This window comes from Choloepus didactylus, chromosome 18, assembly GCF_015220235.1.
Source record: "Choloepus didactylus isolate mChoDid1 chromosome 18, mChoDid1.pri, whole genome shotgun sequence".
Classification (NCBI taxonomy): Eukaryota; Metazoa; Chordata; class Mammalia; order Pilosa; family Megalonychidae; genus Choloepus; species Choloepus didactylus.
Genome location: NC_051324.1, coordinates 47358968 through 47373500, shown reverse-complemented (window position 1 = coordinate 47373500; position 14533 = coordinate 47358968). Strand labels below are relative to the sequence as shown.

Below are 14533 nucleotides of genomic sequence, written 5' to 3'. Positions count from 1 at the left end.
GAACTTGAATTACAGCCACAAAAATTGAATCAATAAATTAAACTCTCATTTTTATTCCACAGTACTAAAATAGTTTTGCTTAAAATACATTCACATACAACATCTTCCCATTCTCATAAAAATAAAAACCGAAAACTATCAATAAAACCTATTTTTCTTAATCTTATATCCAAAATTGACTTGTATTTCAGAGTTAAAATGGAAAAAAAAGTGCTAAACATATGGCTGTAAAACACTGATTTCCTTTATTTTCAGTATCTTTTATATATTTTTGAATGTATCTTTCAGAAAAAAGATGGGAGTTGAAAATGGCCACTATTCATCAACAATAAACTCGCCAGTTATTCACTATTCTTCTTCTCCAAAGATGATTACTCACCCTTACTTTTCCAGTTCTTTCCAATTTCTTCTCTTTTTGGAGAATAAAACCTTCCCTAACCTTCAATATCCTGATGTAAAAAAGAAGCTCTAAAAGCATTCTTTCTCATTTCCTTCCAAGTATATCTATCTAATATCCTTTCATCCTCTTTTCTTTAATTAGAATGCAATAATACATATTTCATAATAATACATTATTATACATTTTAGGTTTCTTCTTTTATAGAATAACTTTTTTTCTCTTTCTTCCAGAAAAGGTCAGCATACCTTATTTATAGAACCATAACTTTTCCCAACCCATCTTTTAAAAAATATTTGTACATAGAGGTTCTTCAGTATACTAATGAGATTAGTTTACAGACACATTAAAATCCATTGCATATTTTAGCCACTGGAAGTACACAGATCCTGGGCTTCAAGGTTGGGAGACTTTTGTAAAGTTATTATACTCAGTGCTTCATACTAAATTTTTTTTCTTCAATATAGTACAGACTATAGGTTTAGAAATCTAAATGTAATTACTTGTTAGCAAGTTTTCATTCCCAATGGTGGGGCTATGCTCTTGTGGGTGTCTCTCCATAGGGTACAGCATGCCATCCTCAGACTGAAAGCATTTACAAGGGAAAAGGAGAAGGAATTGTGATTAGGTAGCAGCATGCTCTCGTTTATGCATGGTTTAGCCTGTAACCTTGGTTTTCTTTCTTTTTTTTTTTTTTTCTTTTTTTTTTTTGCTGTGCACCTGGCTGAGTTTCCATATTATTCTAGTCTCTTTGTACTTTTCACAAAGGCATGACCCAAATACAGCACGCATCACGGTTATTGCTTCTCATCACTAAAGTTGTAGGTGGATGGGTCAGACCACATGTCCTTCTAGAACTGTTAGTTTAGGATGCTGCTCAGACTGGTGGTAGAAGACAACAAGGCTGAAATATTTTCACATTTTAACAGTGACCTTCATTTTCTAATAAAGATAAAATTCAAAACGGATAAAACAACTGTCATTACAAAGAAAGTTAGAAAAGAATATCTTTTTTTCCTAAAGGATCGCCTTAGCTATCTCACCAGCAAATGAAGACACTGGCTTTATATTTGTTCATTTGTCTACTTGTTAATAGTGTGTTTCTCCAACAAGGTGGTAAGCTCCATGAAGGCAAGAACTGTGTTTACTTACTTTTTCATATACCATTAACTACTTGGCACAGTACCTTGTTATTATCTTGTAATCTCTGAATAAGCATCTGTTAAAACAGTGAATAAGCAGCAAATCAAGTGTTACTATTGTCCATGGTCATAAAATATAATTAGACAAAATATAAAGTTTACTTAAAGTTCTAACATCTTTATAAGCCTCTCTTTAATTCCATAGAAAATATATCTTTATTTTTTGGAGGAAGGGAACAAACATTTATTGTGCCTATTATGCATCAGGCACTCGGGCACTGTGCCAGGGTCAATGCTTTGAAGAAACTCTTTTTAAATATTATCTCATCATCCCCAAATCAAGTTTTTAGCACATAAACAGGTCTATTCCTAACCCTAGCATTGACTATGTCACTTTGGGAATTCTTTTAACTTTTAGCTATAAAACCAAAACCAAAAATATGTTAAGTAAGAACTTAATATTAGTAATATAATCAACACTTTACTTATGGGAGACCATTACGAAACAGTTTTCCTTTTTGGAATTTTCCAGATAACAGATTTATCTCTTTCAACACTAATTTTTTTTTTTAATTTTCAACTATTTTTAATGAAAATATTTTTAAGCACACTATGTGCATTTGAATATTCTTAACCAAAATGCCTGGATCATTAATCCACCTTTTTTGGAAAAGTCAGGTAAAAATAGTGGAAAGGTTAAAAGCAGAGGTTGTAAAATCAGACTGCTTATGTTTAAATCCTGGCAATACTACTCACTAGCTTTGTGATCTTAGGCAAATTAACTTCCCTGGGTCCCACTTTTCCTATCTGGAAAATAAGGATATCCTAGTAACTACCTCTTAGGGCTGTTCTGAGGATTAAATAATAATATAATTGAAGTGCTTAGAACACAGATGCAAGACACTATAGTAAGTGCTCAATAAATGTTAGCTTAAAAAGTTTTCATTTATTAAGGTACTGAGTTCTTGAGGGCAGAGCTTGGGCCACTTTCCTCTACAATACAAAATGGTTCCAGGATGCCATGTTTTCTGAGCTCCTACATAAATTTTGTTTTCTTTATAGCTTCTGTTTTCTATATAAAGTGTTTGTATTTATTACCTCTGTGTTATTTGTTAATTGATACCTTCACAGTACCCCTTCCTCTAACTTGATGCTCTACTCTACTTTTGGCTGAGAAACCAAAACACTACTATAATGGTTAGAAATTTCTAAGAGGGCCCCCAGGGCTCTCACAAGATTAAGATACATAAGTATTAATTTGGGACTTAGTAACATCTATTTCAACCTCAAGCAAGGTCTTTCTGGTTTACTGTGTTCTCAGCTGTGTTTGGGAAAGTTGGAAATACCAAATAAGTGACCTATGGATTAATGAGGCACTACTGCTCTAATTCTGCCAAGCATTAGAGTAATCAAAAACAAATGAAAGGTTGGTTTCTTCATGCTTTGTGCTGTTAATTTTCTACAATTAGTGATCAGGTACCAATGTAATTATTAAGTTTTCAATCCATACAGTGTCTTCAGTGTAATATCTAAACCAATATAACCCTGTGAATACAGATCCCACATTACAAGGCCCAATTTAAAAAACCTGGATATTACTAACTGTGCTGATATACAAAGCTCAAGCAAAATAAAATACATCTGTTATTAAATCTGTAATTCTGATAGGGAGGTTATCAGTTTAGTGAAAGGGGGAAAATACAAATCATCAAAAGGGTTAAATGAAACAACAATTAATGGATAAATTAACTAATCAAGATGAGAAGTAAAAGTAGGTATAATGAATGCCTGGAAAATGATAAAATAGAAGAGAAATTAGGAAGGAAAAGAAATGGAAAGGTAACAAACTATCAGAGAGAAACAAGGAGTTGTTTACCAATTTAACTCCCAATCCTTAAGTAAATAATATGCTTCCAATCTAATATCCAATTTAGTAGCATCTCTAGCTTTCTCCCCCACTGGGAAAGGCCTGATAGAACCTTTGATAAGATAACCATGTGCATTAGTGATGATCAAACCTGCTCAGGTGGCCAAATGCCAGAAGTGGCACAGTAAACCCTTGCGAGATGCGTGCCTGAGCCAGAAACTGGCAGCTACCAGGCCAGAATCTTTACATTCATTTATCTTGTCTTAAAAAGTCATGTATATTTTGCATTCCATTCTATTACATACCAATTTATGTTGTAATATTTAAAAATAGGATTTATAACAGCTGTGTTATTTAACTCCTCTCATTCCCAAATCTTCAAGCAAAATTGACATTCCAGGAAGATTTGCATTGTGGTTTCTGTTGCTTCCCCTTCCCTTGGAACAACAAAGAGGTATATGAGAAGCATGGGTGAAAACCATGTCTTATTATAATACAATGAGGTCAAGGAATTCAAATGATCCACGATAAATTAATAAACCAATAATCATTAAATTAAAGCTCCTATGTCTCATACAACTCAGTGAAGCTAAGAAATCTGAAAGAATGGTAAACTGGGCCCTGCATCTTCAAATGTTCTCAAGCTACAGGTCTTATAAAAAGATCAATAATGATGTCTTCCTGCTCCAGTATGGAATTAGTGTTTCCCTAAATACATTAGCTTCAGAAATATTGAATTACCAAGGAGGATCGGCACACAAAGAAACAAATAGTTGTTCTTTGCAAAGAAGTGATTTACCAATACACATAGTCCACTGACAGCTGCTCGATGCAAAATGACAAGAGGCGAAGACACCAGGACTATGGCAAAGTGTGGCCACCCAAAATCCAGAAAGATGACACTCACCCTCATCCAGATAATCAAACGGGAGGCAAGGGCCATGAGTTCCACTGTGATTATCATCAGAGCTGTCTTGGCCGAGGAAATTTTCAGCTTGGTCTCCCCCTGCAGAACAAAAAAGAAAGAAAATAAGATATCTTTGGATATCTTTATAAAGGAATTTGTAAATCTTTTCTGGTATTCCCAAAAAAGGGATATAACTTTTACTTGACGGACATGACCACCATATGTTAATGAACATATGAAAAACAGATAAATAAGCTCAAGAACTAACTTACATGGATGGGAGATTTTTCACTCCAGTAACTCTCTAACTAGAACTTACATACTATCACCTTAAGAGTGGGGAGATCTCTTGACAAGAGAGAAATTTCTCCATTGTATCACTTAAAATGAAAATACAGCTCTGTAAACATGTATTCAAATACACCATATCTCCCTTAATTACAACCTTGACTCTGAATACCTCCTTCTTTTTATATTTCCAAATAAAATAGAAGGAATTACACAAAGGGTTAAACTTCTATACCTAATATAATGTAGCAAGATCAATATTCTTTCCTTCTCTGAAAAACAGGAGCAGTAAATAGAGAACCTAGACTTTCCTGGTTTCTATTCCTGTTTAAATCACTACTTGTTTTGCAACCTTAAGAAAGTTCTCCCTTTGTAATTCTAGTTTGCAGCCTATGCAACCAACCTCTTAGGAATTCTAAAAGCCCTAAGAAGGTAATATTTGTTCTGTAAAATGGCTTTGATAAAAGGTAATGTATATGCAATACCGAATTATGCAATTAAAACGCTGCTAATCCCTTTTGGGTGTTTTCAACATACATTGGATTATATTTTGTAGAAGTGGCTGATGCTATTATGATACTTTAAAAGGTTCAGACGGAAGATATTAGCTCATTCAGAAGCCGGAAGAAAAGGCTATGCATTGCAAATGGCTTTCCTTAAAATCCCCCAAACAGAGGTACAGTCTGCTGATAAAAGGACACCACAGCTGCTCAGTTCATTTCACAAACATGAAAAGGGGATTTTCAACTGAATTTAATATTATCTCAAATACTAATTTCCAAAGGAAATCACCAATGCTAATCTCAGTAAACACTGTAGAGTTTTGGCCCTGGATTTCAACTAGGGAGCAGTGAAACCAAACAACCTACATAGAATCTGTATTGCCTCACTTTAAAGGTTTATTTCCTACAATTAAACTAGAAGGATAGGGAGGGTATAAAATGATAAGAGGATGGCTGTAGCCTTCTCTTTCCATAAATTAGATGATCATATCTAGACTCTCTTCCAGGAATACTTAGTGTTCGGTAGATATCCATAACTGAGTTGAACACCTGCAGATACAGGACTTTAGAAATAAACTACAGAGTTCATTGTGGAAAAGAAAAGTAATTAGAAAAAAATCTCACAGAACAGTCGCTGGTCGAAGCCAGAAGAAATGCTCTTCTTTATTAGTTTGGTGATCAGGATGCAACAGCTTATAGTTACGCTTAAAGCATCACTCTGTAATTTCCAATATGACCAAAAAATTCTCAAATGCTGGACTAAGGGTTGAAATTTTACACCAATGCAAATCCACGGAAATTATATACTCATGAACTAAATGCACTGCCTGGCAGGTAACCTGAAAGTGAGCTGCTAGGTTAAAAGAAATTTTTTATTTTGGGCCAAATAAAAATCCACTAAAATAATAATAATAATAATAATAATAATAATAATAAGAAGAAGAAGAAGAAGAAGAAGAAATAGTAGTGGTGGTAGTAGAAGTAGTTTGGATTGCCAAGCAAAATTTAACATTTGTAGGATATATTGAACATTCTTTATCAACTATCATTCTGGACTCAAAGTTTTCTGCTTGCTTCAGAAATTTGTCAAGTCTACCACTAAAGAAAAAAGAAAACTCAAGAAAAAAATAAAGAAAAAGCCCTAATTTTACACATTCTAGCCTTTTTTTTTTTAAAAAAAAAAAAAGCAGATCAGAAAGGGATTTTGTTTTGCTTTGTTGTTTTTCTAATGAACATTTTATTTTGTAATAATTTTAGATTCATAAAAGTGTTACAGATAGTACAAAGAGTTCCCGAACACCTTTCATCCAGTTTCCCCTAATGTCTACTTGTTAGATACTAAGGTACATTTGTCAAACACAGAAATTAGAGTTAGTATATTACTATTAACTAAACTACAGACTTAATTTGGATTTCACCAGTTCTTCCACTAATGTCCTTTTTTCTGCTCCAAGATGCATTCCAGAATATCACATTGCATTTAAGGCTTTGTTTACAAAGTCTCATCCAAAATACCCACCCATTTTGGCACTTGATTTACTACCTTTAGAAGAAAAAGTCATCTTCACATGATCCCTATGGTTTCTGAGTATAGTTACCCAAGGTGGGCTTTCAACAGACACCCTGTGCCAAACACAAGACCATGCCTCCACGAAGGTATACATCCAACATAGTGCAGCAAAACAGAGCCTAGGTCAGTACTAAAAATGGTTGCAGTGGGGGAAACATTTAAAAATGTTTTGCATAATTAGTTCCTGATTATGGAGATGTGGTTATAAGTGTTTTTCGTGATATATCAAGTAGCCCAACTCCCTTGGGCACACACAGAAACAAGCCTTTAACACTATATAAATAGACACTCCCCTGTAATTAAAAATGATTAAAACTAGTCAAGACGCATGGGTGAAAAGTTTTATAGATAAACCAGCAATTACCGTGGACATTTTGGATTTGTTGAAGTTTAGAACATCATTTTTCCTTACAACACAACTACAAGTGCTCTCTGGATTTGTCTACAGCCCTGACAACTGCAGTTCCAAGAAGCTACCACTATAGTCCAGTGGGATCAGACATAAATGATCACAAACTATAGTGACAAGACATTTGCACTCAGCAGCTCTACAATTAGGGCTTGGGAACTCCATCTGCTTAGATGGCTTTCTTACAAGCAAGACCCCTTGCCACCAGAGACACACTCTCCCACCGCAACTCGCTCAGAATCAATACATTTCTATACAGATATATATTCTAACACACCATATCTCCATTGATCACATCCACTACCTTCAGTCCCTTCTCTATGTTTCTCTAAAGAAGATCTGGGGGAACTATAGCAAGGGTTTGCCTGCTATTAGCTGGTAATTTGTGGCTCTATCCTAAGTATTGTAAGAATTGGGCACTAGGTACACTCCTCAGTATATCCAACGGCAGGTTCTCCACTGAGCATCATGCTGAGGGGCCTGTAAAGGGGATAATTTCTCTATCGTTCTTTCCTCGAGTCAAACTCAATTTCATTCATGCACCACAGAGTGATAAGTTGGGAATTTCTGAGGGTTGGAGCAGAAAGATAAAGCAGCTTTGTGTCAGGTGTAAGGTAATTATTTGCTAGGGTTTCTGTGCTATTTGTTTTTATTCCCTGTGTTTTCATTAACAGTTAATGAGTTTTCTCCCTTAATTCTGAAATAATAGCTTGGCCACTAGAAGTTGGCTTTTTCTGCCATGGATTGAACCAGCTGTTGCTGCTCCATAAACTTTATGGAGAAGTGAATTAAACTGCTAAAAACTTTCATTTCCTAATTCAATTCCAAATAAAACAGGGAGGAAAATGAACCAGGATGATGCTCCCCTTGTAACTATTTTGACTCACAGCAAATCGGTCTGGTTCTGAACTTGCAGATACTATTTAGGGACAACACTGGCCATTATGTCAACAATTTTACCAAAGAAATGAGAAAGAATCTAAAGATTCTTTAATAGCATTGGATGTCATTAAGTCTGTCGAAAACAGTTTAAGCATCAAACACAAAATATGAGAATAACAAATAACAGACAAAACATATAAATACACATTTGCTTATTCAATATGTAAAAGCTGAAATTTTTCTTGCATGTTAGCTGTCATCATCTTTTATTTCTTTTCTAATTTATTGTGAGCTATATCACAAAAACTTTATTCACATCCTCAACCAACTGTTTACATGCCTATGGTTCAGAACTTCCTAGGGTTTGCTGTTACTTCACTAAGTATCTTTCGATAATATAAGGAAACAGATATGAATGAAAAATTATTTATGATCTTTTGTTTTTTGTTTTTATTGTTGCCGTTGGACGAGAACACATGACTTCTGATTTTACTTAATATTTAAGAACCCAAGAAACACACATTTCCCTTTTTGAACTAATAAATCCTCACTAAAATGCTATATATAAGGGTCCCTGATCCAAATCCAGTTAGTTTTCATGCTTGATAGCATTAATGTTGCCAGATTTTCATGGACCAATTTAATAGTAATGGAGTTCCCAAAGCTGAACTATGGCAAGATTAACAAAACAGCTACTTACAATTCCTTATTATAACCATTCACCTGTTAGTGAGTATAATACCCAACTAAAGATATATATTGGGCACAGATGTGCCCATATATGTGAAATGTTAGTCACACGTAAATATATTATAGAGCACATCTGCAACACCAATGCTAAAGTTCTGTCAACACTTCCATTATAAATTACACACCTTTTGCACATACTCATGCATTAGAAAATGTATGGTGTTTCTCACAGAACATCTTAGAGGCTTCAGCGGTTTCTAAATATCCATTTGGATTTGCGTGGTTAGTTCTTGTGATTAATCCACATGTAGTGAAGGTCTCAAATTCTTCTCTGTTCTATACAGTCTGACTTTCTGCCTATCTCTTTTTTTCTCCTACCTCTATCCATAACTCAATGTATAAATATTCTTTTTTCCCAAGGCCCTGGCAGTGGGTGTAACAGTATTGGATGTCATTAAGTCTACAGGATAAACGATGGACCAGGCAACGAAAGTTTCAGTTTATCATTCTTTTTCAAGTTGCTCCAACTAGATCTTGAAAGTACAAGAAGAAAACTCAGTCTAAGTCTAAATTTTTTGGCTCAGGATGCTGTTCACTAATTACATATTCATGCTAAGAGTAACAAACTTCTTAAAATCTTTAAGAATATCATTTGCTATACATTATATATATTTTATAATATATTAGAGCAATCTAAATGATCAGAAATGGAACCAAATTGATTAGAAGCACGTAGAACATTCACTGCGACACCACCAGTGACTCCAACAACCAAAGGGCAACTTATAATATTCCCAGAATAAACTACATTTCTCAGTGGTGGACTAGACAGGAAAATGACAGTTGGGGGCCAATTGAAAAGTTCTTTTTCACCCTGTCCTTCAAAAAAATGGTTCTTTGTGATGTAGTTTTTCATTTTGGCCAGTAGGGTGAGCTGCAGTGTGTAGCATCATCCTAGTCCTTAAAAAAAAAAAAAAATTATATATATATATATATAAAACCACCTTAGAAACCCTTTTGCTCCTTCCCCTTCCCCAGAAAATGCCAAGATTTTTTAACCCTTTTTAGGTTTCACATAAAGACATAAATCCTAGACATTAACAAACTGGAGGCCTGGCAGCAACCAATATAAACCAGATTATTATATATGTGACAATGTATACTTCATAAAGCCAGTAACAGCCTGTCAGCAATCATTCTGGCTTTACACTAACACATCATTCCATCTAACACTGTTTTGGTCATCAAGTACTAAAATAGAACCTACTGAGTTAGAATATTTTACATAAGAGTTAGATTTTAACAGAATTCAAAACATGTAAACCTAGGTCATTGGTAGAATGTGGGTAAATATATTATAAAATGAATACATTTCTCATACAGCAACCAGGTAGCTTGGAATTAGAGGTTCATAGTTCTGATCTCCTCGAACTACTGTATTCCCAGTCCTTAATTCTTATTAGGAAGCTATTAAACTGGATTTTTACCATGTTTTGAATTATTGGAGACAATCACCCATAATAATAATAAACTTATAATAGCTTACTGAACTCTTACTAGGTGTGGGCTCTGGGTCAAATTCTTCATGTACTGTTTCATTTAATCCTCAAAAAAAAAAAAAACCTTGTGATATATTATTATCCCAAAGCTGCAGAAGAAGAAATTGAGACACAGAGATTAAACCAAAGTCACATAGGTGACTCATAAGTGGCTGAGCCAGGCTTTGAATCTACCTTGTCTGATTACTAAGCTCTTGTTCTAATCCACTGAGCTGTACAGTCTCCAAGTCTGCACACTTTATAAATTATGATCATTACTCAAAGGTAAAGCATACCAAAAGACAGTCGATGACTTGAATTTATGGCATGTCCTATAAATTAATATTTTTTCACTTCAGTAAAGTAAATAAATCTGTGATCAAAAGTGTAAATTAGCAGTAGTGGTACTAACATTAGGTATGGGAACTGGAACTGATTGGCAAAGCTAAATGTGGCCAGTGATTTGGTCCAGAAGGAGCTATTCCAATTCATAGGCTCAAATATATTGTAGTAGTATTGCTGTAGTGACTTTTTATTTTGAATACCACTTTTGGCATGAATTTCATGCTTACAAAATTTAATACAACTACTTTGGGCAAGTCAAATCAATAAATTGAAATTTTCCCAGCATTTTCTATTGATCCTATTGGATCCTGGATATTTTGACCCTGCCTCAATCATTCAAGCTTTGGATTTGAACCCAGTGAGTATGTTGATATTTGGAAGCTAAATAATGTGGTGGGTGGGCCCAATTCCATGCCCAAATAGAGCTTGGACCTGGCTTGATTAATGAATGTATTTCTTTTCGGTACCATCGTGCTTTAAATCACACAACAGGAAAATGCTTTGAAAAATATAATGCTACCTAAATGTAGCTATTTTATTATTACTACTATTGGTTCATCTTGCTCTCTCCTCCCAGCTTTCCTTTCCCCCAAACAACAAACTGTAGTAGATTTTAGCACTGACTTATAATCCTGATGTTTCCTAGGATCTATTACACTTTAATTAGTGGATCAACATAACCTTAAAAAGTAACTTCTTGAGAGGAACCATAAGTCCATCTGGATTCCAGTGTCTGCCACTAAAGAAGACTGGGACTAAAAAGAGAGAGTGTGCATGTTCTGCTCTTCTACTTGATCTACAGGCTATAGGCAGAAACAAGAAAAGTTTTACAAATGTCCCAGGAGTAAAAATAGAAAGATACATAGTATCCAAAACATCCAAAACCTCTCACTGTCAACGACTCAGTTCAAAGTTCAGTGCTTTTAGTGATGGAAGTTCACGTGGAAGAGTATCTCCTTATTTTTTCTTTTTTATTGAGGTAGCACCAACACAATTATACAAACCTTACGGGTATGGAACACCACTTTTTTAAGCTTAGGAAAATAACTTTTAAAGATGAATTATGACCAAGAACTTTTTCAGGCTGGCAGGTGTATGTTAAACACACATCAACAGTTCAAGGAGGACAGACAGGTTCACAAGATTGGCTCTTTTACTACTTGCCTCACAAGAGTCAACATGTATTCTGTGTGTTATATTAAATTTCCTTGCCCATAACCAAGAAGTCCACTTCTTGTAATTGTGATACTTTGGTCCTCCTGGTAAACAGTAAGTATTAAACAAGTTTCTGAGACAAGTATGTGCTGATTGGAAGCAGAATGAAAAATTAATGCTTTCTAATGGAACTGGGCCTACCCACCACATTATTTAGCCTCCAAATATCAAACAAACTCACTGGGTTTCAAATCCAAAAGCTTAGTCTATTTACAAAAAAATTATAAGCGAAAGAACCAAAAAATTTATATCCAAATTAACCACACCCTTCTCTCAATATTTTGTTCTGGGTTCAGAACATGCAAATTCATTAAAGGCAGAATTGCTGAGGTAGATTAATTTTTATGCCAAAATTCTGTATTGAAAAACTACATTCTTCACCTGGTTTTCTGTTTCAGTTCAGGGATAATACTTTCTAAGAAAAACACTTCATACATTATTTTGTTCTTGACAAGAGTCCCCAAGCTAATCAACTAAACTTCAGCAGTTATTCATTTACTGATTACTTGATTTTCCTTGCCATCTAAATAAAGACAAGAATCAGAAGCTCTAAGGATATTGTTTGCACTCTTTTTTTTGATGCCAAAATATGCATAATATAAAATTTACCATTTTAAAGTGTACAATCCAGTGGCATTAAGTATATTTACAATGTTGGGCAACCAATACCACTATTTAGTTTCAGAACTTTTTCGTCACCCCAAATGGAAACTCTTTACCTAGTAAGCAGTCACTTCCCATTTCCCTCTTCTCCCAGCCCTAAACAACCACCAATCTGCTCTTGGTCTCTATGGGTTTTCCTATTCTGGACATTTCATATAAATGGAATTATACAATATTTTTCCTTTCGCATGTGGCTTATTTCACTTAGCATGTTTTCAAGGTTCACCCATGTTGTAGCATGTACAATACTTCATTTCTTTTATAGCTGAAGAATATTCCATTGTATGGATATACCACATTTTGTTTATCCATTCATCTGTTGATAGATAACTGCATTGCTTTCACCTTCTAGCTATTGTGTACAGAGCTTCTATGAACATTTATATACAAGTTTATGTTTGAATGCCTGCTTTCGATTTTTTGGGTTTACAAAAATAGAAGTGGAATTTCTGGATTATATGGTAATTCTGTGTTCTATATTTAACTTATTGAAACCACCAAACTGTTTTCCACAGCAGCTGCACATTTTACACTCCCACCAGCAATGTATGAGGGTCCATTTTTTCTGCATCCTTGCCAACACTTGTTGGTTTCCTTTTTTAAAAAAATTACTGCCATTCTAGCAAGTGTGAAGTGATGTATTATTGTGGTTTTGATTTGCATTTCCCTAATGACTAATGACATTGAGCATCTTTTCATGTGCGCTTATTGGCCATTTGCATCTCTTCTTTGGAGAAATGCCTATTCAGATCCTTTGTCCATTATAATTGGGTTGTCTGTCTTTTTGTTGTTTCTATGAACTTTTAATTGTTACATATGAAAAGACTGAGATAGGGTAAAAAATATATTCATAATCAGTTATCATGGGTAATATATGAAACTACTTTATTATTTATTTTTAAATTATCTTTTAAGTGGTAAGTCGATTCAGCGTACCTACATTCTGCTGGTTCTCAAAACACTGAACAACAACAAATATTGCTATTTTATACCTTGATCAGGGTCTCACCCATCAATTCATGTGTGAAAATAAATAAATAAAAGGGAAAAAAACTTGAATAGATAAGAAACTACCAAATCATGTTTCTACTGAAACAGAGTACAGTAGTGTGTTAAATAAAAATTTTTGTAAGCTTCTTTATTAAATAGCATTTTAAGCATATCCCAAGTAGAAATTTCAAGTCTTACAAGAAGTCATATAATGAAAAACACATCTCCCTCCTCCCTACACACTTGGTCCTTCTCTCCAAAAACAACTATTTTGAGGTTTCTGGGTGTTCTATGAGTTACCTACGTAAATATAACAAGTGTCTCTGTGTGTGGTATGTATGTTTTCTTTTTTTTTTTTTTCTTTTTAAACAAATGGTAGGATTTGTTCTGTTTTGTACCTGTCTTTACTCTTAGCTATTTATCTTGGAGATTGTTTCATATCAGCACATATAAATTTACCTCATTTTGTATTAACTAACTTTTTAAAATTAAAAAATAATGCATGCCCATGGTGAAAATTTAAATGATTACCAAAGGATATACTAATGGAAATGCTGTCTTCCACTCATACATATATCCCACTCCCCAGAAATTATTACTGTTAATAGATTTTCTGAAGCCTTCCAAATATATTCCATACATAAGTAAAAGTTGTGTGAATGTGCATATGCACACACATACACAGAGAAACAAACTGTAGACTGTTTGCCTAAATTGCTTTTTTCACTTAACAATACACCTTGGAGATTATTCCATGCTACATATATATATGTGTGTTATTTTATTTTTAACTGCTACATAGCATTCCAGTTAATAGATATAGCATAATTTATTTAACTAGCCTCAATTGCTGGACAATGCTATAATGAATACCCTTGTACATAATATATTATGAAGGGAATGTAGAAAGCAGCATCACCTGACTTCAATGATTTTTCCTTTCACCTGCATGAAAGTCAGTTCCTTTTTCTTTTGTCTCAATACTATCTACTCTAGAATAGGAAATTTACAAAAGGCACAAAAATCTCAGAAAATTTTAATTTTAAAAAGGAAAAAAGTGAGTCTTTCTACTAAAGAAACATTTTCCTTTGACAGTAGTTGTAAAGTTTAGTGAATTAATTTAAAAA

General features: G+C 34.1%; 1 protein-coding gene across 2 annotated transcripts in view; it reads right to left on the bottom strand.

Moving 5' to 3' along the window:
- SKAP1 (src kinase associated phosphoprotein 1) overlaps positions 1-14533 on the bottom strand; it is a 294181-nt gene that overhangs the window by 196484 nt on the left and 83164 nt on the right. For both annotated transcript variants that reach the window (XM_037808263.1, XM_037808264.1), the window contains one exon: positions 4314-4412. In XM_037808263.1, the coding sequence (XP_037664191.1) occupies positions 4314-4412 (99 nt within the window). The remainder of the gene's footprint in view (positions 1-4313; positions 4413-14533) is intronic.